Here is a 24,351-nt window from a genome sequence, read left to right as displayed (position 1 = left end):
CTGCCAAAATTAAAGGGATACTCCGCCCCTAGACATCTTATCCCCTATCCAAAGGATAGGGGATAAGATGTCAGATAGCCTGGGTCCCGCTGCTTGGGACCCACAGGATCGCCACTATTGTGGGAAAATATTCAGGTCAGGCCATTCTCATGATTTAAGTAGAGTACATTTAAGGGACATTAGCAGAAACGGTATGCTGACATATACTGTGGTGTACACACAACAAGTCCATTTTATAAATGAGTATAAGTGACTATATTCAGTCCACTTCTGGACACCACAGTATATGTCAGCATGCTGATATAGCCCTTGAACATAGCCACATTTCAGGTTAACACCAGACACTGCTATTATCCAATGCATCTTTGACACATCCAGCTCAGTTTTTTTTTTTCTTTTTACAAGCCCCAACATTTACTGCTGCATTTGCTGCCATAAAGTGAGTGAAATTGTTAATGTAGCTCTGGCTGTGTGCAAAGTTCAAGACAATTCTGATTTTTATTTTTTAATAAAATTATATGTAAAAGTTTGAATTAAGAAAACAAGAAGAATCCTCCCTTTTAGTTTACAACCTTATGTAACATATGAACGTATTGACCATATAAGAACATGTCTTTGGGTACAGGCAACTTATGAAGAACTGGTTCTCAAAATGATTAGCATGGATGGATTCTGGGTCCTTTGCATTCATAGGCCTTGGAATTCACAATAAACACTGAGTAACACTGTGCATCTGCAGCAATGTAAGATCCTGAATGGCTTGCATTTATGAAAAAAGCTTGTGTGTCCTCCGCCTCAGGACTGGCTCCTTTTACGATACAGATAAGCATTACTGATCTGATTCATCACCACCAAACCAGTAAGAAGAGGGCAGAGGGCACAGATGTACCACAAGCCACCTGTGACATTGGCACTAAACCACAAGGAACACATGCCAAGGAAGAGGCTGGAACATCCCAGCAGGTATCCTAGCAAACCGGATGTGGCATGGTACAGCTTACGGGTAGATAGAGTCCAGCGCTGCACTAGCTTGGGGTACAGTAGAGTTATCCCACCAACATTCTGGATCAGGGCCCAAAGTATGGTGAGTAATCCGATCAGGCCGTGCCAGGTGGAAAAGTGAGGCTTCTCATGTAAAATCTTGTTGTAATAGATAGTGCCCAGACCCAGGATGGCACAGACACAAGACAGGAGCTGGAGAATCCAGTGCGCCTGTACCCGTGCCTTACGGGAAAAGGAACGGAGCAGGGAGGAGTCAGGCGAGAATACCAAGATGGCTTCTGTCATGAAGAAAGAGAACTGCAAAAATAACAGGAACATTTTTTAAATCACCAAAGATCCCTAAGCTTTCCACAAAATCAGATACTACAGAGACAAATCTGCAAAGCTTCAACTATACACAGCACAAGGTTTGAGAATTACTAATGGATCCCACTTTTTTCTCAAAGGGATATTCTGATCTAAAGCATTTTTCACTTATCCACTGTACAGGTAGAGGTCTGACTGCTGGGACAAACACCAGTTGACAGAGTACAGGACACTTGATCCACTACTAATGCTAAGGAAAAAAATATCACAGCTCTATGAAGGGATTAGAGCCATGATTGTAATGCTCTCTCCAGATACAGATTAATGATGCAGGTAATGTCTACATGTCCAGACCTATCGTGAGTTATGGCAACCCCCGAACACAAGGGTTCTAACTTGTTCAAATTTGAGGCGCTGATCACATGGTATTATAAATATATTTCTCTACATGTTGACCAGCAAAGACTCACCGCCAGGCTCATGAGGAACGGGTGCCAGGAAAACAAAGCTACAAAAGAAGACAGAGGGTTAATAGCAACTCTTTATACACAAAAGCAAATAAGTCATCAGAAAACTGACTAAAAGGCAGACTAGCCTGACTAGCTGCTGGATCACCACCCCTAGATGTTTGAGGGGTGCATTAAATATATTACCCCCTGTTATCTGTCATTTCAAGCCAGGTAGATGCTGTCTGCAGGATGGTTGAACAAAAGATTTAGCTTCTTGTTATCATCAATTTTAGGCTAGCCGGAGGCAACAGGTAAATATTGTTCTCGCTTATCAACCATATGGGGCTGCAGAGAGGCTGACTGTTGTGTTCTTCAATAATATCAGTGACAGGATGTGTAGAAACCTCCCTGCCCCATGATTACTTTATGTCACATATTTTTGGTGCTGAATACCTTATTTAGGAAGCAGCTTATAGAATCCTATAGATGTGGCAAACAGCAAAAAGCACCAGCCCCTCTAGCAATTGTTATCCTATGAAATCTCTCAGCAAAGTACAATAAAGATCCTTCTAGTCTGTACATAATGCAAATGTGTGTGGAGTAAAGTGGTGCGGAATACCATTGCTATATGAAGTAAGATTATTATCATGTAGCTACCCAACAATCCTGCTTTACATTTAGATAAGGGATCTCAAAGAAGACCTGGGGACCTCCTCTTTAACCCCTTAAGGACCAGGCCATTTTACACCTTAGGACCAGAGCGTTTTTTGCACATCTGCCCACCGTCACTTTAAGCATTAATAACTCTGAGATGCTTTTACCGAATATTCTGATTCTGAGAGTGTTTTTTTGTGACATATTCGACTTTATTTTGGTGGTAAATTTTCGGCGTTACTTGCATCCTTTTTTTGTGAAAAATTCCAAAATTTCATGAAAATTTTGAAAATTTAGCATTTTTCTAACTTTGAAGCTCTCTGCTTGAAAGGAAAATGGATATTCCACATAAATTTTATTTTTATTCACAAATACAATATGTCCACTTTATGTCGGCATCATAAAATGGAAATATTTTTAGTTTTTGAAAAAATTAGGGGGCTTCAAAGTAGAGCAGCAATTTTCAAAAATGTCATGAAAACTGCAAAATCTGAAGGGACAGATGTTACAGAACTACAACTCCCAGCATGCCTGGGCAGTCTAGGCATGCTGAGAGTTGTAGTTTGGCAAAATCTGGAGGGCTACAGTTTGGGCACCACTGTAACAGTGGTCCCCAAACTGTGACCCTCCAGATGTTGCAAAACTACAACTCCCAGCATGCCCAGACAGCCTTTGGCTGTCTGGGCATGCTGGGAGTTGCAGTTCGGCCTTCCTAGTGGTTGCCACAGTAAAAATCACTTTACTTTCAGTTTCATTACTCCCCCCACCGTCGATTCCCTACCTGAGCCGGGATCTCCGGTGAATATCCGCGATGATTGCTGGGCCCCACGAGTCTTCTCCTCCAGGTACCGGCCTCCATGTTTTCCCCCCGTTCTGCCTGACATCCAGGGGTGGGCAGAACGGGGGGTTTCCATGGCAACCCACCGTCCTGCTCTGCCATTGGTCAGAATCAGTTCTGACCAATGGCAGGGGATGGGGGGAGATCGCAGCATTGCGACCTCACTCCTACCCTGCAGGATGCTGGGGCCTGTCACTCACAGGTCCGAGCATCCCTATTTTTCGGGTGATCGGGTCACCAGAGACCCGATCAGCCCGGAATAGGAGAAAAATCGCATGTCTGAATGGACATGCGATTTTCTGCGATCGCCGACATGCAGGGGTCCCGGGACCCCCCCTAGGCATTTGCACGGCATGCCTGCTGAACGATTTCAGCAGGCATGCCGTTCCGGTCTCTGCCCGGCGAGCGCCAGGGACCGGAAAACGCCATGACGTTGTGGGACGTCATTGGTCCTTAAAGCCCAGGGTGCCATGACGTTCCACAACGTCATTGGTCCTTAAGAGGTTAAAGAGAAACTGACAACTTGTTCACCAAAACTAAACCTAATATACTGGGCTATAGTGCAGGTGAACAGCTTTAAAAAGAGGGGTTACTTACGTTGAAGTACTTGCAGAGTCCTGGCTGTTAATTTATTTGCTCCTATTGCACTGCTGTGCGCAATGGAGGAGTGGAGAGGACTTCCTAAGCTTCCCTGCCTCCTAAATATTCTCTGGCCCCTGATGAGAGTGCAACTGCCTTCTGGGTGTAGCTAGGCCATGCCGCATCAGGCTGAACATATTTGCATATTCATGAGAGGGGCAGGCCGGGCAGAGTATATTGAGAAGGCAGGGGAACAGTCTCCATTGCACCAATAAATGTGAGTGGGGGGGGGGGGGACGGGGGGACGACGACAATATAATTGCGAAGCTTCTATTCACAGCCCCAGGTCTAGCATTCACACCCTGTTTTGCAATGAAGTTTCCTTCCATCTGACAATGGAATTATTGGAATTTCAACTGCAGAATTCCTACCAAACTACACACGCAAGTCCAGTATAGAACCCTATCTGTTCTGGAAATGCAATCCATGGCTAAATTCTACACTAGAACAAAAAACAAAGTATGTATGTAAATGATGGATTTTGATACGGATTTTTAGGCTGGTAGCACAGTGTAATTGTTATGTTGTGTGTGAATCTAGCTTCACAGAACAAGGGGAAGTGTAATCTGCCTGCACTGTGACACCACTAACCTGTCTAGCTATGCCTTCCTCCACTTCTATTACAGGGGTACTCCGCCCCTAGACATCTTATCCCCTATTCAAAGGATAGGGAATAAGATGTCTGATCGTGGAGGCCCCCGCGATCTCTCCTGCTGCAGCCTGGAGCTATGTTTGCTCCGTGGCTGAAGACGGGAGATACAGGGGCCGGGGTATTGTGATGTCCGGGCCCCGCCCCTCATAACATCACGGCCCACCTCGTCAATGTAAACCTATGGGAGGGGGTGTGACTTGCATTGCAGAGGCGAGGTGTGATGTCACGATACCTCGGCCCCTGTATCACCCGTCTTCAGCCACGGAGCAAACATAGCTCCAGGCTGCAGCAGGAGAGATCGCAGGGGTCCCCAGCGGCATGACCCCCACGATCAGACATCTTATCCCCTATATTTTTGATAGCGGATAAGATGTCTAAGGGTGGAGTACCCCTTTAAGAAGACCTGTGTACAACCCAATGAAATTAAGATTTTCCTATCATTAAATAGCTTCGGGTGCCCTGATCACACACCTGTTTACAGTTTCTTGATACGCCCTCACGTTATAAATATGTGGGTCTATATTTTGTTTGACAATTCAGGGAATCAGTCAGATGGGCGTGAACTTAATAATAGAAGTGCTCAGGTGATGGGCGGGATTATACAGTCAGGGGGTATGAATGTTGTACATGGAGGGATGTGTATGACTAATACATACCCTCTAACTTGTAATTAAAGGAAAGAGTTTAGATCCAGCATTTGAGTAAAAATCCAGCTTTATTTTCATCCATTAAAATCAAAGTTCACACAAATGTGCACAGGACAGAACCATCTGGAAACATTTCGAGCGGATCACTGCTTACCCGCTCGGATGGCATCCAGTTGGTTCTCTCCTGTGCACATTGATGTGAACTTTGATTTTAAAGGGCATCTGTACTGCATGAATTTTACATATTCCTGTGCCCGGGCTGCAAAAACTAACAAAATAAACTTTAACTCACCTTCCTATATTCCCCCGTTGCTCCGGTACCGGCCTCACGATCCTCCGCTGCTTCCTGGTGACGGTAACGTCACAGAGCCGTCAGCATATCACAGGCCACAGCGATGTCCCACCTCGGCCGGTGATAGGCTAAGCGCACTGTCATGTAAGGAGCTCTGGCCGTCTCCTTACATGACAGTGCGCTCAGCCTATCACCGGTTAAGGTGGGACATCACTGCTGCCGGTGTTACGCTGACGGCTCTGGGACGTTACCTTCCCCAGGAAGCAGCAAGAGGATCGCAGCGGAGGACCGTGAGGCCGGTACCGAAGCAACAGGGGGGAACATAGGAAGGTGAGTCAAAGTGTATATTATTTTTGTTTGCAGGCCGGGCACAGGAATATGTAAAATTCATGCAGTACAGATGTCCTTTAATGGATGAAAATAAATCTGGATTTTTACTCAAATGCTGGATCAAACCTCTTTCCTTTTATTACAAGTTCACACATCAAGTCCATGCGGATCCATGAGCAGAGAGTTTAGGGGAGATGAGCTAACTTTTTCATATTACTGCTCATACCCTTTAACTGTATAATCCCACAGATCACCTGATAGTCCCTCCCATTATTAGGTTCACGCCCATCTGACTCCCTGAGTTGTCAGGCAAAGCATAAACCCCCATATCTTGGGAACAGAAAGGTGTATAAAGAAAGTGTAAAAAGGTGTGTGATCAGGGTACCCTAAGCAATTATACTGCAATCTTTCTCATTTTTTTTTAGGGTTGGTCACAGGTCCTCTTTAACCCCTTAAGGACAAAGGGCGTATGTACAGGTACGCCCTTGCGTCCTGGTACTTAAGGACCAAGGGTGTACCTGTACGCCCTAGTCCTGCTCCCGCAGCCAAAATGGGCTTGGTTCTTAAGGAGTTAACTGTGTCTCAATGGTCCATGAAAAAAAGAGCAAGCCACTGTGCAGGATTTGGGGTACAGCGCTCACATGACCCGCGACAATGAAAATTCATTTGAGCTGGCGGGCCCGCCTCCAGTCCGCAATTCACTGAAGATGGATGTCGACCTTCAGAGGGACAGATCTCTGGAGTGCAGGTGCGTATTTAACCCATTAATCCCTCATCGGTCTCCTGTTCATCCACACTATATCCCAGGGTATTGGCTTTAGTGTGGGTGAACAGATGACCGTTTTCCTTTAAAAAATAAAAATTGTAGAAGGTAAGGGCAAGGCTAAAAGAACCATACAGTGGTCCCTCAAGTTACAATGGCCTAAGGATACAATATTTTTAGCCTACAATGGTCTTTACTGGACCATTGTAACTTGGAATCAAACTCAACATAAAAAGCTACGGACAGTCATATCTAAGGTACGCATGAATAGCTGGAGGATTCGAACAACCAGCCTGGGCATTACTAGTCCCCGCCATGACTGACTATCATTGCACACCAAGTATGGAAGGATGCTCCATTTATTTTAATTTTTGTAAAGGTGTACTGTGTAGGACCCTGTCTTGTACGTATAAAATGATTTGTAACTTCTAGCGGCTATTTCTTACTTTTATACGTAATGCCTTGCTTTATCTTAGTCAATCTACATTCACACTATGATTATGCAATATGGCTGCCAGATCCGTCTGGGAATTTTAAACCCGCCCGCTGCCTCATCCTATTCATTTGAACAAGCCGGACGGAGTCAGATGGTATGCCGCTGTTTTTAGTCCGGCAATAAAACTGATATGGTTCAAAAATTAGCAGACTGAAGTCACTATCTGACTCCGTCCGGCTCATTCAAATGAACGGGATGCAGCGCAGGTCCGGCAGGGATACGGCATCGGACGATTACGTCCGTATGGCATTATCGTGGTGTGAATGCACCCTTATTTTCATAATTTCGGGATGACACTTTGGAAGGCTTCGGAACCAATGACAAGTCTTTCATTGTTTCCAGCCACTGGAATGAATAAATGAGTAAATGGAGAGTACAAGTGCGTTCAACCGTCTGTGTATGGGGCTTCTGGACATTGCCGAGCACTGAGCCCTTTCACATCTGATACCTACTTGTTCCAGGCTGGGACACACAGCTTATGTATATGGTGAAAGCGAAAGCGGTGAGGTGAGCTGCGACCCCAGATAGGAGGCGGAGGGTGCGGTGAAGGCAGGAGTCTACGTCGGAGCTCTGAGCCATGTTCCTGAAAAAAAATACACGACATTATGAGCGGCAGCCCATGAGAAACCATCCATCCACCAAAAATTGCTAACGTGTCTCCATGGTAACAAGCAAGAAAGCTGGTATCCTGGGATCAGTGGCATCTGACAAGATCTCAGGAGCCAAAGTATGAGACTTTGGTACAATTGTATGCAGTGTAGACCAGTGGTCTCAAAACTTTAAACCAACAGATGTTGCAAAACTACAATTCCCAGCATGCCCGGACAGCCGTTGGCTGTCCGGGCATGCTGGGAATTGTAGTTTTGCAACATCTGTTGGCCGACAGTTTGGAGACCCATAGTGTAGACTAGACTAAACAATCTGGACACAAGACTCAACACTGTAACAAACTCCCAGCTATGAGAAACATTAGATTTGTACCAGTGGTCACCCTGTGGATATAGACAAGAGTGTTTCCATTCAAGGACAGCAAGCAGTTTTCGTTGCATAGAACCTGAAGGCCTCCTGTGCTGTTATAGGGACATATCTGCCTGCACTAGTGTCTGGGGCCAGTGTAGGATAATATACAGTGATGACGCGTCAGCCTGCTGGGAGTTGTAGTCCACTGTCCGCATTACCCGCTGTCACTATTCTCTCATGAGGGCGGCGGTGCGGGGAGTCCCGGTTGTCTTTCAGGCTCCGCTTCCTGTCTCGGCTGCTCTCATCGGTTTATGTCACCCTCCTCCCTGTCACTTGTACCCTCAGGTGCACCCCCGTCCCCCTCCACCTCTCCTCCGTAATGATTTGGCAAAGCTCCTGCCAATCACTCAGGAAGCACCTCCCACCTTTAGTTTGTTCCGTGTTTGAACCTGGACTTTTTTTTTTTAATACGTAGTTGAGAACTGACCAATGATAACTAAGGGGCGGGGCCTGCGTGGGAGAGAGGCTTGTAACGCACTCACGCTGCTTCCGGTTTGTGCAGCGCCTGTGTTGGTGGCCTTGCAGTGTTTTGGGGGGCGGGAGTTTGCAGGAGGGGCGCAACCTGAAGATGAGTGAGTAATGGGCATTGCTATGTGTACAAGGGATAATACTCTGCCCCCCCCCCATTTTCGGCAGTACTTACTATTGGGGCAGGAGGCTAGTTATGTACTAGTTAGTGGTTGCCAGCGTGAATGCAGAGCCCATGTAATGCCATATATTGCTAATGGCACCATATATTGCTGTATGGTGTAGGCATAAAGTGCTAGGCTGTGCTTTACTGTGCCAAACATAATGCAAAACCGTGCCCCGAAAAATACCCTAATAAGGGTGCATTCACACCACGTTTTTGCTTTACAGTTCCTGTATACGTTTTCAATGTGAAAACCGTACAGAACCATATTGAAAACCGTATGCATTGACTCAATTGTAAACCGTATGTCAAATGATGCATCCGTTTTGCGTCTTGTATGGTTTTGTCCCTTTTTTTCCTGTACCCAAAACCGTAGTTTACCACTGTTTTTGGTCTGGGTTTTTTGTTTTTTTACATGGGAGTCAATGGGAACTGAACAGAACCGTATATGCGCACGGTTCCTTCCGGTTTGCACCATACGGTTTTTGACTTACAGCAGCAGGCACCATTAATTTCAATGGCCTAAACGTAGTCACCCAGTGACTATCGGGCCGATTTCCACTGGCATACACTAATTCAGTGTTTTCCAAACAGCATGTCTCCAGCTGTTGTAAGTAGAGATGAGCGAACTTACAGTAAATTCGATTCATCACGAACTTCTCGGCTCGGCAGTTGATGACTTTTCCTGCGTAAATTAGTTCAGCTTTCAGGTGCTCCGATGGGCTGGAAAAGGTGGATACAGTCCTAAGGGGGGGGGGGGGGGGGGGCCAAGGCACATCTGCCCCATAAGAGACCAGTATTACAAATGTCACATGGGGCTCTGTTGCAGATTTTGCATTTGGGCCCAGAAGCTACAAGTTATGCCTCTGAGCTGGAGACACATTGTAACACACTGCTTTAATTTAAAGGGGTACTCCGCCCTTATACATCGTATCCCCTATCCAAAGGGGACTGACCCAAAAATTAAATTAGCATGTCAGATTTACCATATTGTGAATTCCAAAAAAACGATTACACCACAAAATTGCGCAATTCCATGTTTTTTTTTTTCAATTTTGCCTTGCATATATATTTTTGACTCTATTATGATTAAATAAAGAGCGCCAATGAAAAGTACAACTTGTCCCACAAATAACTAAGCTCTAATACAACTTGAACAAAAATTAACCACACCTCAAGAATACCACCCTAGGGTACACAGTGAATAATTGTTTGAGACAGTTTTGAATAAAATGCAGATTTTATTAAAACAGCATTAAATCAATAAAAAACCTAAATGGTTAAAAATATCAGAGCAATGTCAGTGTTATCTTAAACTGTCATTGGGCCCTAATGACAGAATTAGAAAATGTATGTATAGCAACCACCTAATATAGGATATTCTGTAGATATTAAAAGTAAATGCAATTTAACGGCATATAGCAATAATCCAGAATTGACTATTAGTCCGGCACTTGTGATGGAAAAAGGCTGATAGTCCGGCACTTGTAATAAAAAAGGCAAAGTCACTTGATGGACTGATGTAGAAAATGCTGCCCACAGTTTTTAAACAAATGCAAAGTTCAATCTCCCCCTGGCTGCTGGTCCCGTACTGCGACGGGCCGATGGATGGAATTCTATATAAGCTGCAGCAATCCCGGCGTGAGAGCCTAGATGGACAAAGGGCTCCGGCAGAAGACTCTCTCGGGAGCGGTCCGTGGTATCGGCAAATACCTGGATGTATGTCGGACCATCGCTGGAGAGATCGTGGCTGGTTTGTGGTATTGCAGGCAGCAAGTTGGTAATGCGCTCAGTGGGAGAGGATGTTTGATGGTGGTACACAAAGTTCTGGGCCGGCTTCAGTCTAGGTAGTGCATATGAATCGTGCTCTGTTCAGATTAGGTATCAGCCTGATACGTATAATCTGAACAGAGTGGGGGGAAAACTTTTCTTTTTTTTTTTATCAACTGGTGCCAGAAAGTTAAACAGATTTGTAAATTACTTCTATTAAAAAATCTTAATCCTTCCAGTACTTATTAGCTCCTGAATACTACAGAGGAAATTATTTTCTTTTTGGAACACAGAGCTCTCTGCTGAATCACGAGCACAGTGCTCTCTGCTGACATCTCTGTCCATTTTAAGAACTGTCCAGAGTAGGAGAAAATCCCCATAGTAAACATATGGTACTCTGGACAGTTCCTAAAAAAGACAGAGATGTCAGCAGAGAGCACTGTGTTCCAAAAAGAAAATAATTTCCTCTGTAGTATTCAGCAGCTAATAAGTACTGGAAGGATTACGATTTTTTAATAGAAGTAATTTACAAATCTGTTTAACTTTCTGGCACCAGTTGATTAAAAAAACAAAAAACTTTTCCACCGGCGTACCCCTTTAAATTGTGAGGCATATTTTGTTGCATGTGCGTTTCAAAATATGCTGAAAAAAGTGAAATGTCATTTTTTCTGACTGTATTAACTCCTTAAGGACTCCGGGGGCTCTCCTGCCATCCTCGCAGCTGATTAGGACACAGTGATTTTACCACGGTGGTTCCGTTTAGCATCACTGAGCAGCCGGGATTCGTTTTTTAACATTTTATACGCCGCGATCAACTTTCATTTCGGCATCTAAAAAGTTAATGCTGGCATCACCGCAATCTGGAATCTTTGGCATTAACCACAGGTCCCGGTGGCTGATAGCTGCCGGGACATCCTGCTATGACGCGTGCTCAGCTCTGGAGCACACGTCATAGAAGGGGAGCAGGTACACCCTGCGTCCTTAAGGAGTTACATGGGGCTAGTTTGTGTCCATGACCAGAATTAAAGGAAAGGGTCTAGGAATGCTATACCTACCTGCAGTCTAGAGCCCCGCTCCTCCAAAGGTCCCCCTCTTCCAGCGCTGTCTTGCACTTTGAGGCGGGCCCGCCAGCTAGATTTAAATATTCATAAGTGCCCGTTTAGTGAGCGCTCAGTAGGCACGTTCACGTGATCATCGCTTAAGAATATCTAAATCCAGGTCTCCTGTTCACCCACACTTTAACCCAGTGTATCGGGTTATAGTGCGGGTGAACGGGTGACCGTTTTCCTTTAAAAGTGCTGTCCAAAATGTCCACGTGTGTAGTAGGTTCCAAAGCTACCCACATAATTTCTGCTCTGTCTTGCATGGTATATTTTTACCATTGGAGTATAGAAATACCCTTAGAGAAAGTGAAGAAAAAGTAGAGCCAGCAAATGATACACTAGGCCTAGATTTATCATTCCGAGACAACAGCTCAGCTTTCATATCTAAATGAGCTCTGGTAAAGTGAAAGCTGAGCTGTGATTGGTTGCTATTGATTGATAAATCTGAGCCTTACATGTGTGGTCAGAGGAGTAGACTACAAACGAGAGAGCAATGTCCTTAAAGAGTACCTATCATCATCCTAACTCTCCCTAATTCCCCATCCCCATTTGTCCCTGACTCTAACACTATCCCTGTCCTTTATTTTTAATAAAACCCCCTAGAAATACCTCTTTCGGTAGCTCAGTAGCCTGGTGTTTGTGAGGGGCGGAAGTGGGCGTGGCCCGGCAGGTGCAATGTCATATGATGCCTGCCAGGGCTCACAGACCCGATATCTACAATAAGAAGAGCAGCGCTCCACTGACTCAGGGCCAGCGCGCACAGGCTCTCTTTGTCGGGGTTCGGAGTCTGAGGACGCGGCTGGCCGGCCGAGTCAGGAACACGCCCCTCTGAAGTGTGAGCACAGCAGGCGGGGAGCTGTGCTGAGTCCTGGCTGCAGAGTGATTTCGGACTCATGCTCTTAGTCTGAAAGGCTTGCGGCCCCTACACATAGAAAGATGGAAATTCTTTAAATAAAACCAATTAGAAAAGTGTTCATTAGGGTGTAATCTGTCATATATAAAAAGTTTTTTTCATAAGGAGCATTCTGAGGAGTTGGTGACCAACAGTAGTAAACACTGCAGGAAACCCCAAAGAAGCAGTAGAGGGTGCTAGCCATTCCATTTAGTTGTAAGGTCTTTTTCTGTAGATTGTGGAAACCAGATTGTTAGGAGTTGAGATGAAAGTTAGTGGTGAGAGTGGATCAATCCTTCCAGGAGATAAAGCGGAGATTACAGACAGGCTGGTACAATATGTATATCAGAGGAGGGAAAGATAGCAGGTGAAAGGGAAAGCATAAATATTTTAATAAAGTGAGTTATGGCAACTGGGGAGAAAGAACGGGCGAGGTATAGGCAAGAAGAGAGGAGCCCGGAGACACCTTATTATGTTATTGGATCAAATACTGAGAGTGAACATGAGGGAGTGCAGAGGGGATGGTGATCCAAACTGCTTGGGGACTATTGTGGGGAGATTTTGTCAAATTAAATGTTAAATTAGTTGGCCAGGTCTGTAGCACTTAGGTGATAGGTGGCTGCACTTTAGAATTAAGAAGAGAGTGGAAAATATTAAAGTGTTGTTCTGGGTTATTAGACAGTGTGGAGAAACTACTGTTTCAGCCAATACATAGGGAGAAGGGACAAATGTGTACCCCTCCTCCATCTATTACCTACAGAATTTCTAATAGAACATTAGGAAAAGTCTTGTTGACAATATGCCATGCCCACATTTAGTGACAACCTCTCCTTTGCAGTGATGTCCATTCGGAGGATCGAGTGCATTTTCTTTAGTGAATTCCATCCCACCCTAGGCCCCAAGATAACGTACCAGGTGAGTGGAGATTCATGTTTCCTCCTGGAATAGTTGGTTGCGCAGGATGATGACGTCACCTTGCTCTTGGCAGGTACCCGAGGAATACATCTCCCGAGAGTTGTTTGACACTGTCCAGGTTTATATTATCACCAAACCTGAACTGCAGAACAAGCTGATTACAGTGTAAGTGTTAAGACCGTGGCCCTGCACCTTTATCATTGTCTACGTGGGTCTGGGTGACAGTCTGTATGTCGGTCATCATGGACTGTCCCAGCTGTAGACTTTACCTTGTTGTAAACCCATATTAGGAAAGAAGGGGTGGGGTATCTTTCTATGTTATCTAGACAGGCTTTCCATTCAGTAGACTAGGAAAGCTACACTATGTGAGATGTAACGGCAGACCGTGTGATTGTTACTCAGCATTTGCAGACATTGATATAAATAAGTGGTTGATCATAAATGTTTGTCTTCGTGGCTGCGCCCTATGAGCCAGTCTTCTGTTTTTTATTTTATTTGCAGCACTGCCATGGATAAAAAGCTGATTGGTTGCCCAGTGTGCATTGAGCACAAGAAGTACAGCCGTAATGCACTGCTCTTTAACCTTGGCTTTGTGTGTAATGCTAGAGCAAAGACGTGTGCACTGGAGCCCATTGTTAAGAAGCTTGCAGGATACCTCAAGACACTGGAGGTCTGTACATCTTCAAGGGGGCTTATACATAAACAGCATCACATTCATCCAAGTGCAGGGTGATTTATATTTTATATCCTGTCAGGTCTAGTCTGTAAGACAAGAAGGTAGAAGGCGCTCTGTGTGTAGAACCTCAGGAACAGGTAGAGGGGGGGGGGGGGGGGGGGAGAGAAGGGAACCATCCACAGCCGCTTACCAGATTAGGTTGTGTGAGCTCACACACAACAATGGATAACGCGTGAAGATAGTAACCAAGTTGTTCGCAGCCTTCCTGGAGACTGGTGAGCAATAAGGTGACTGGAGATACAGGAATTAATCCGGCACAGGAAGAGTAATTGCAGGGAAGCCGTAGGTGTAAAAGCCAGGTAGGTTTATTCAGCAAAGATGCAACGCGTTTCGCTGCGCATGCAGACTGTCTTCTAAGAATTGAGCACCCCAGTCCGGATCAACTGCAGTTACCACTTTTAATACAGGTGTACACGAACTTGCCATATAGCCACATTCATGTAGTGCAGTGCCGAACACTATCTCTATACTGCCACTCTTATGATTTGCATTGCGGGATGTGCACCAGATTCTTTACTGCAATCTACCTATCTGGTTCTATCACTTTCTACTATGCTTTCTTAGATGATTATTTATGTTTCTGTATTTTCTGTTCTCTTGCAGTTAGAATCTGGTTTCATCTCCAATGAGGATAGCAAGCAGAGACTGGTGCCCATCATGAGTGTCCTTCTGGAGGGGCTGAACTCTAATGGAGAATGCTCACTTCCTATAGGTACAGAAATAGGAGGCACTCAGTCTGTTGTGCGCTGCTTACTCACTACTCATTAACATCTTCTTTCAGATGAAAGTAACACAATGCATCTAAAGGTAATAGATTTGCGTGCTGCGCCCCCTACAGCCCAAGAGTATGATGTCCCAGTGTTTACAGAGGACAAGGAGGACTTCTGTAGTGCACAGTGGGATTTGACAACACAGCAGGTAAGTCACCTACAATACTACATTACCAAATATAAAGAGAATTTGTTGTATTAGAGAATCTCAACCTAAAGTAAACTTGCCTTCTTAAATATAAAGCCTTATAAAATATTTTTAATGACTGACATAGATTCTGGGCAGTGAATATTGACCGTTCATAGGGGTTATCACCCATTGTTCCACACATCCTGAAAACCATATAAAACCTACTCCTTTTCCACATGCAGCAGAAAGTCATGCACATTTTATTGTTTATTCCAATGTGTATTTTGATAAATATTGTATAAAGTTAAAAACTCTCACACCTGCAGATTTTGCCGCAGATCCATAGGGTGGAATTATTGCTTGATTTCCCCATGATGTCAATGGGAAAAATCTGCAATACATTTGCAGCATTTCTGACACCAAAATTGACCTTGTGTAGATATGAAATCTGCACCAAAGGTCAATTTTTGCCCAGCTTTGTGTGGATGACATATTAATCTTATCCCTTTTGTTACTACCGTAAATGCTGCAGATTTTCTGCATGGAAATTCGGTGCTGAAGGTTTGCAGCAAATATACTAGGTGTGACCCTAACTGTGCTGCCTGCTTGGTTTGTGTCAGTGTTCACTGCATCCATAGAATTCTATTTTTTACTGTGGATGCTGCATATGATTGGAACTGACAGGGCTCCAATAAGAGATGTTAAAGGGGTACTCCGGTGAAAACCTTTTTTCTTTTAAGTCAACTGGTGGCAGAAAGGTAAACATATTTGTAAATTACTTCTATTAAAAAATCTTAACCCTTCCAGTACTTATTAGCTACAGAGGAAATTCCTTTCTTTTTTGAACATTGATGACATCACGAGCACAGTGCTCTCTGCTGACATCTCTGTCCATTTTAGCAACCATGCATAGCAGATGTATGCTAAGAGCAGCATGGTGGCTCAGTGATTAGCACTGCTGCCTTGCAGTGCTGGGGCCTTGGGTTCAAATCCCACTAAGGACAACAATAGATAAAGAGTTATTATTATTATAATGACGTCAGCAAAGAGCACCGTGCTCGTGATGTCATCAGAGAGCATTCCAAAAAGAAAATAATTTCCTCTGTAGTATTCAGCAGCTAATAAGTACAGCAAGGATTAATATTTTTTAATAGAAGTAATTAACAAATATGTTTAACTTTCTGCCACCAGTTGATTTAAAAGAAAAAAAAGTTTTCACCGGAGTACCCCTTTTAACCCCTTAAGGACTCAGCCCATTTTGGCCTTAAGGACTCAGACAATTTAATTTTTACGTTTTCATTTTTTCCTCCTCGCCTTCTAAAAATCATAACTCTTTTATATTTTCATCCACAGACTAGTATGAGGGCTTGTTTTTTGCGCGACCAGTTGTCCTTTGTAATGACATCATTCATTATATCATAAAATGTATGGCGCAAGCAAAAAACACTTTTTGTGGGGAAATTAAAACGAAAAACGCAATTTTGCTAATTTTGGAAGGTTTCGTTTTCACGTCGTACAATTTATGGTAAAAATTACATGTGTTCTTTATTCTGAGGGTCAATACGATTAAAATGATACCCATTATTACATACTTTTATATTATTGTTGCGCTTAAAAAAAATCACAAACTTTTTAACCAAATTAGTTTATAATCCCTTTATTTTGATGACCTCTAACTTTTTTATTTTTGGGGGCTCATTTTTTGCGCCATGATCTGTACTTTTTTTTGATACCACATTTGCATATAAAATACTTTTAATAAATTTTGTATAATTTTTTTTTTTAATAAAATGTATTAAAAAAGTAGGAATTTGACTTTTTTTTTTCGTTCACACCGTTCACCGTACGGGATCATTAACATTTTATTTTAATAGTTCGGACATTTACGCACGCGGCGATACCAAATATGTCTATAAAAAAAAATACGCTTTTTGGGGGTAAAATAGGAAAAAACGGACGTTTTACTTTTTTATTGGGGGAGGTGATTTTTCACTTTTTTTTTACTTTTACATTTTTTTACATTTTTATTTACAATTGAATAGTCCCCATAGGGGACTATTCATAGCAATACCATGATTGCTAATACTGATCTGTTCTATGTATAGGACATAGAACAGATCAGTGTTTTCGGCGATCTTCTGCTCTGGTCTGCTCGATCACAGAGCAGGAGACGCCGGGAGCCGGACGGAGGAAGGAGAGGGGACCTCCGTGCGGCGTTATGAATGATCGGATCCCCGCAGCAGCGCTGCGGGCGATCCGATCATTCATTCAAATCGCGCACTGCCTCAGATGCCGGGATCTGTATTGATCCCGGCACCTGAGGGGTTAATGGCGGACGCCCATGAGATCGGCCATTGCCGGCGGGTCCCTGGCTGCGATCATCAGCCGGGATCAGCTGCGCATGACACGGGCATCGCTCCGATGCCCGCGGTTATGCACAGGACGTAAGTACCACCTCACCAGGACGTACATTTACGTCCTGCGTCCTTAAGGGGTTAAGGCTAGTCTAAGACTGAGCAGCGTATTTATCTACTTACATTTTCTCCCTCAGATTCTTCCATATATTGACGGTTTCCGCCATATTCAGAAGATCTCAGCAGAGGCAGATGTGGAGCTAAACCTTGTGCGGATAGCAATACAGAACCTCATGTAAGTGCTCTACAGGCGTAATTATGAAATGGCAGAGGTTTAGGGGGAGAGAGTAGGAAACAAAAGACATAATGGTGGGAAATCCCTTTAAATCTGACATTTGATAAATCAGAAAAAGACTATAACCCCTCTATAATTCATCTAGCAAATACTTTATAGTAAACACACAAACCATGATATGGCATAAACAGGGCTGGACAATTGCCCAGGGCCCCCATCCCGGAGGTGATCCCCAGAACTCTATAGGACCATAGGCACATTACATAGCAGTCATACAGTGGGAAAAAAGAGAGTGCTTACCTTTTTGGATTTATTTTTGCTATAACAAAACAAAATAATCCAACACCTCTGTGTAATGTGCAGAGCAGGGCTTGTGGCCGTTTCACATCCAACAGCACTTCATCAAAAATAAATCCATTAAGAAGACAGACCGTCCCCGGTGAGTGCTCTTGTTCTTTTTCTCCACTGTATGATGGTTTAATACTGAACTGTTATGACTCGAGAAGCATCACAGGTTTAAACTAACCTTTGTGTATATACAAATTTGGGCCTTGCTGGAAGCACCCAGAGGTGTGAGTGGTACTGATTATTTCTACAAGATATTGACATTACATAGCAGCATACAAATCCTTTGGTTACATATTGTGCAACAAGGCTGACATGCTTTGAGGTGAGTATAGTTCTTGTTCACAGCATATATCAACTAAATGACATGTCCAGATAGTAGTCTTGATCTTAATTTTTGGTGTAACTTCCTGGCCTTTGAGCCCTACAGTCTGCCTCCTTGGTCACAAATGAGCTTTGCTACCTTTAGATTTTTCTCTCTTGGCTGCCTGAATTCATGTTGTTTCTAAATGGCACTCCTCCACCTTATCTATTTAGATGGTGATTTAAAACCTTAATAGGATTACGGTTGCTGAAAAATATATCACAAATTGTTGACTTGCTTAATAAAGTAGTGCAAACATGCTTATGAGATGTCCTATTATGTTTCCTTGTAATGTTCTCTGTACTGACAGATCCCTGATGGGTATTTTGAATTTCCTATATTTTTGTTTTATGTGATGACTGACTATATTGCTTCCTCATTTTTTATTTATTTGTATTTATGATAAATGACATTCCCTTCTGCCTTCCCCATATTTTCCATTGTTTCTCCCATCCTACCCTTTGAGTGTCAAAGTGTACTTCATGTTGACACTTGTTTGCTGTTAAGGATTTGCACATCCTTGCTGCTTTTTGTATGCCTTATTATATATCAATAAATTTCTCCTTTTGAAACTAAATGTAAAAAACTGGCCATGAAAGGCTCTATCCTGCAAAGCTGACTTGTCACGGCACTACTAGAAAGTTGGAACAAACTTTGAGGGGGGTTTATCATGGGCACAAAATTTCTGCGCAGAGTGAAGCCTGCTGCACAAGTTTGTTGATGCTTGTTTTAACGCAAAATTTATCAGTGCACGCCCCTATATAAATTTGCGCAAGTGATAAGGAGCACCTCTGTGGCTTAACAAGAGTGAAAACTTTACAGAGATTTATAAGACAAGGTTGGGAGTGGGAAAGTAAGATGCACAGTGCAAAAGCACAACTGTCACCTTTAAGGGAAATTTCTTAAAGCGTAACACCATTGATTTGTTGCCATGCTCTCTACACATTTCGGCATGGAAAGATGCAGCTCATGCTGGGCTGTCAGTTTTCTGGGGCAACTATTCAATGCCTATAAAGTTCTGTGTACAAATCCTATTGTAAGTAATAGAATTCACTGGGTGTTGTACAGTTGCCTCAGTTCTCTCCGCACTGTGCAGAGCACATGGCATCTCGGTAGTTACACATTACAAATTTCTTTTTGAGAATGTTTTTCTAAGAATGCAGTTAGTTTCATCTCCTCCTAACTGCAGGTGAGAAATCTGAGGTTTTTGCTCTTTTGTCTGCTACTCAGGCGTATCTCTAGAGTTACACTTTAAACAATTTTCCTTGACCCAGCAACAGGCAAAAAGTTATAACAGTCCAGGAACATCACGAAAGGAAGTAAGTGCCACAGCTGGAGGGCAACAGGGTGGGGATCACTGCTGTAGAGGTTTTATATATAGTCTTATAAGCCTGACCACCATGCCTAAACCTCTACAGCAGTGATCCCCACCCTGTTGTCCTCCAGCTGTTGCACTTAATTTCCTGCCCTAATATGAGAACAATTTATCTGTAATTGACTTGTAATGCCTACTCAATGATCCTGCTCAGTAATCGGCTCAGGAGGCTGCAGTTTGCTCGTAGTTTATATACCAGCTAGTCAATGAAGTATATTTGTGCAAAATAATTATTTTGTGCATGATAACTTCAACAAATCGATCAGGAAAACAAGGCCCCTACAAGTGCACAGCAAAAAAAAATTATGAACCTAGTTCAGACTAAATTAAAACTAGTGGAAAAAAAAAAAAAGTTTTGTGCACGTTGTTGCACAATAAATATTCACACTATTTAGCAGGCGCACAGCAGTTGATAAATCCCCACTTAATGTAGAATAATGTATATTCTAGAGAAGTCCAGACCTCAAAGAAGCCTGGGGATGAATAACATGGTACTAACTATTTTGCAGATGATTCCATAATTATTTCCTTTTGATCTGGAAAAAAAAATTAAAATAATTCCCATTTATATGTATAATGGATGCTTCATGAGTCCAGAATATTCTGCTATTAAACAATGTCACGTGTCATATTGGTGATTTGTGTATTTGCTCGGAACTGAAATATATACGGTAGGTGACCATCGCCCAAGGGTGACAACTCTATCATTTTTTTCAGGGGTTGCAGAGGGTGCGGAGAGAATCATTGAGATAGTTACAGCATCAGCGACGTATGATGATAAATGTGATGTACTTGTTTAACACTTTGACCATCTAATAATCCACAATATTTCATAATCCAGTTTGTATTGGTTAGATGTTAGTTTATTTATTATAAGTTTGGCAGACTTCTGAATGTAATTTTCATTTCCTGTTCCTAGGTATTATGGGGTGGTAACTTTAGTTTCCATCTTCCAGGTAAGAATCTGTGAATTTGTTGGGCTATTTCAGTCCCCTGTCCAGCCTGCTGGGAGTGATAGTCTCCCCTGCTCTACATATCACAGCCTCCTTATCTGTTTTTTTTTTCCAGTATTCCAATGTGTATTGTACAACACCACGGGTGCAAGAGTTAATTCATGACAAGGCTCTGCAGGAAGAATGCATCTCTTATATTAGTAAACCAGGTAATAGCTACCACTTTACAGTGCTTACTTAATAAGCTGTTATATGTGGGTGCACTGCAGTAGCACTACTTCTGGCCATTTTCGAACACCTATATACCATTTGTTTGAAGGTTTTTCCCTCTACAGACTTCATTATTAATTTTCTTGTCCCTGAGCTAGCCTCTTTGTAGGCTCCCATATGCTATGCACACAAAAAAGAGGGCATCCTGCTCAACTATATGTTTATAGTTCAGCCTCAGCAGATTCTGCAGCAGCAGCAGCATAGAGGAAATTATAGAGCAGTACTAAGCAATGTAGGTGGGGGTGAGATCTTATACCCACTGTTAACTCCTGTCATCTCATTTTCAGTGTATCTGTTTGCTTGTTTCTCCTCAGCAACTTCCCACTCTACAACCGGATACTTTAATGAGCTGCTAGTCAATCTTCTATCACAGGATAAATAAATAAGAGAATGAGTTAAGAGGGGGAGCCTGATAAGCAGAGAAAGAAGCATGTCCCCCTTATATTACATTATTGATATATTTTATATTTGCTTTCACTATTAACTTATGCAAAGTTTGTTGAAACAACAGTGACCATTATAGATGAGCGAACTTACAGTAAATTCGATTAGTCACGAACTTCTCGGCTCGGCAGTTGATGACTTTTCCTGCATCAATTAGTTCAGCTTTCCGGTGCTTCGGTGGGCTGGAAAAGGTGGATACAGTCCTAGGAAAGAGTCTCCTAGGACTGTATCTACCTTTTCCAGCCCACGGGAGCACCTGAAAGCTGAACTAATTTATGCAGGAAAAGTCATCAACTGCCGAGCCGAGAAGTTCGTGACGAATCGAATTTACTGTAAGTTCGCTCATCTCTAGTGACCATTTTACGACAGTCAGCCTCTCCCCAGACTAAAATGACTGATATCAGCGAACAATAGATTGTATTCAGCTGTAATACAGTCAGCCTCTCACCTTTTAAATGGTTAATAACGGGACAATAAATTACACTGCACAACAATTCTAAACTTGCCAAACTTAGGGACGGATGATATTTTAGTTTTTCCATGCTCATTTCACTCATCCATTTTGTTCAGGGATCTCTCTTCATCATTCATTGCTCCTATCACTTGTCTGACTGATTTTCTTAGGTTTCAAGCGTCCGAGTCTCCGTGATGTCTTCCAGTTGTACTGTGGCCTCAGTCCTGGCACTACTGTCCGAGACCTTATTGCCCGGCACACGCAGCAGCTGCAGAGAGTAGATGAAAGGTCAGTGTGTTACATATTTTGTTTGCTATAATGATGCATACGCTCCAGTAAAACATCAGGAAACCCTGCAGCATTGTTTATAAAACAGGAAACTCATCCAGTTTGGGCTGATGAAGAATCTGATCCGAAGACTTCAGAAATACCCTGTAAAAGTGTCCCATGATGAGCGCAGCCCCCCTGCTCGCCTCTATACAGGAAGCCACAGCTATGACGAGATCTGCTGCAAGACAGGTAGTGGCCTCCAGTGTCCCCAGACAAGAGGCAATATTTAGGAAAGGCTTTCCCCTAAAGTAGTAAAGTATTTTGTATGAGCGGTGTTTTGCATGTATTTATGTGGAACGGGGTGTAGGACAGATGTTTCCTCTCTCCTCGTATCATCCTAACATATGGATCACAGTGCATCTCCCATACATTTGAGGGGGTCTCCAGTAATAAGACATAATAACCCTTCTATGTGCCTGATTTTATGTGGCTGATTTTTTATTTTTTTTGTAAACTTTTTTTTTATTTTTCAACATTTTTTCATTAAGAAAATAAGTTACAAAGAAAAAGCAAAGAATATGTAAATAACATGTAAATAAGGGGCTGATTGTTGTTTATATGGTGTTTTCTTACCTCAGGCATGAGTTATCGAGAGTTGGATGAAAGACTGGACTCTGACCCAAACATCATTGTGTGTATGAAGTAAAGGGACCAGTTTCCTAACCAGGAGATCTATGGAGCACATGACACCTTTCTGATATCATTCATGGATATGATTGTTTCCAGCGGAGCTCTAACTACAGACTCTGAATGATACAATGGTTTTGTAAATATGTTTAGACTTGTTCAGAATCTCTCAGAACCTTTTTCTAGGAGAGAACCAAAACGTTCCCTTGTTCACATTGGATGGAATAAATGCGCCTTGCTGACATTTTACCTGCTGGAGTGCCGTGGTGAAATTACTTTTTGCTATAGCTAAACCTGTGGGCCCCTGACCAGGATTTTGTTACCTACTTGCATCAGAACTGTGTAAATCTATCCTGTGGATGTGCTGCTTTTTTGTAGATAGATATTTATGGACTACATATATACCACCCTCTCACGGTGTTAAAGGGGTACTCCACTAGAATTCTTTTTTAAATCAACTGGTGCCAGAAAGTTTAACAGATTTGTAAATTACTTCTATAAAAAAAAATCTTAATCCTTCCAGTACTTATCAGCTGCTATATGATCCACAGGAAGTTTTTTTTCTCTTTGAATTTCCTTTCTGCCTGACCACAGTTCTTTCTACTGACACCTGAGAAAATAACAAGAAAATAACTTCCTGTGGAGCATATAGCAGCTTATAAGTACTGGAAGGATTAAGATTTTTTAATAGAAGTAATTTACAAATCTGTTTTACTTTCTGGCACCAGTTGATAAAAATTTTCTTTTTTCCAGTGGAATACCCCTTTTAAAGTGTACCTGTCGTTAACAAAAACTTTTGATATAATGCAGATACCATTTTATGTATATTTGTAATATACATTGGTTAAAAAATATGTATATTTTTGTCCCTGCACCTATTGCCTGTGTGTGTCTCTGTGAGGAGTCCAAATGCAGCAAGTGTGGGTGGACAAGCAGGGCTCTGTGCACCGAGGACGAGCGGGGCTCTGTGCAGTGAGGTTCTATGACATGCTCCCGGCTTACACATCAGGATGATTGACAAGCCAGGAGCCTGCACAGAGCCCTGCTTTTCCCACCCCCACTCTTCCTGTATTTGGTCTCCTCATAGAGACACATAGGCAATAGCTGCAGGTACAGCATTTTTCCACCCAAAAATGTACTCATTTGTTAATCAATGTAAATTACAAATATACATATATAAGTATTATCTACATTATATCAATTTTTTTTAAGGACAGGTACACTTCAGTTTCAAAGGTTAGGCTCAAGTACACAATGTAGAATTACTGTTATAGCTATAAATATAGATATGTAAGAAATAAACTGTGTGTATGTATGTATATATATACACACACACACACACACACACACACACACACACACACACACACACATATACATACACACACACACACCCCACCCTTAATGGGATTAGGTAGTAGGGTTAGATGCAAAAAATTAAATACAAGAGTTAATGTATAAAAAGTTATTATTGTTATTATTATGAGCTTTATAAGAAGAGATGA

General features: G+C 42.7%; 2 protein-coding genes across 5 annotated transcripts; one reads left to right on the top strand and one right to left on the bottom strand.

Annotated features, from left to right (window-relative positions):
- Positions 1-148: 148 nt before the first annotated feature.
- Positions 149-8,511, bottom strand: LOC130276161 (transmembrane reductase CYB561D2). 4 transcript variants are annotated; one of them, XM_056525133.1, is made up of 4 exons: positions 8,050-8,229; positions 7,521-7,651; positions 1,779-1,816; positions 152-1,299 (listed from the first exon to the last, which is right to left on the bottom strand). In XM_056525133.1, the coding sequence occupies exons 1-4, from the start codon at positions 8,115-8,117 to the stop codon at positions 796-798; spliced, it is 741 nt and encodes a 246-aa protein (XP_056381108.1). In that variant the 5' UTR covers positions 8,118-8,229; the 3' UTR covers positions 152-795. The 4 variants fall into 4 exon arrangements, with proteins under 4 accessions (XP_056381111.1, XP_056381108.1, XP_056381110.1 ...); XM_056525135.1 differs by lacking the exon at positions 8,050-8,229 and adding an exon at positions 8,454-8,511 and having other exon boundaries at positions 153-1,299; XM_056525134.1 differs by lacking the exon at positions 8,050-8,229 and adding an exon at positions 8,247-8,436 and having other exon boundaries at positions 161-1,299.
- Positions 8,512-8,553: 42 nt separating this feature from the next.
- Positions 8,554-23,358, top strand: NPRL2 (NPR2 like, GATOR1 complex subunit). Its single transcript, XM_056525130.1, has 12 exons — positions 8,554-8,660; positions 13,323-13,399; positions 13,473-13,564; positions 13,901-14,069; positions 14,739-14,847; positions 14,917-15,053; positions 17,587-17,684; positions 20,688-20,724; positions 20,837-20,930; positions 22,060-22,177; positions 22,266-22,408; positions 22,798-23,358. Exons 1-12 carry the CDS (start codon positions 8,657-8,659, stop codon positions 22,863-22,865), a joined length of 1,146 nt encoding a protein of 381 aa, XP_056381105.1. The 5' UTR covers positions 8,554-8,656; the 3' UTR covers positions 22,866-23,358.
- Positions 23,359-24,351: the final 993 nt, after the last annotated feature.

This window comes from Hyla sarda, chromosome 6 (genome assembly GCF_029499605.1).
Source record: "Hyla sarda isolate aHylSar1 chromosome 6, aHylSar1.hap1, whole genome shotgun sequence".
NCBI lineage: Eukaryota > Metazoa > Chordata > Amphibia > Anura > Hylidae > Hyla > Hyla sarda.
Note: the sequence above shows the minus strand (reverse complement) of the source record. Positions and strands in the feature narration are given on the sequence as shown.

Excerpts from the sequence above, each read along its gene's own strand:
- LOC130276161 (XM_056525133.1), bottom strand. The coding sequence starts at position 8,117 with ATGCAACGAAAACTGCTTGCTGTCCTTGAATGGAAACACTCTTGTCTA. Across the intron at positions 7,652-8,049 it reads TATCCACAGGGTGACCACTG|GAACATGGCTCAGAGCTCCG; the intron begins GTACAAATCTAA and ends ATTTTTTTTCAG. Across the intron at positions 1,300-1,778 it reads CGTTCCTCATGAGCCTGGCG|TTCTCTTTCTTCATGACAGA; the intron begins GTGAGTCTTTGC and ends TTATTTTTGCAG.
- NPRL2 (XM_056525130.1), top strand. Across the intron at positions 13,400-13,472 it reads GCCCCAAGATAACGTACCAG|GTACCCGAGGAATACATCTC; the intron begins GTGAGTGGAGAT and ends TGCTCTTGGCAG. Across the intron at positions 14,070-14,738 it reads GATACCTCAAGACACTGGAG|TTAGAATCTGGTTTCATCTC; the intron begins GTCTGTACATCT and ends GTTCTCTTGCAG.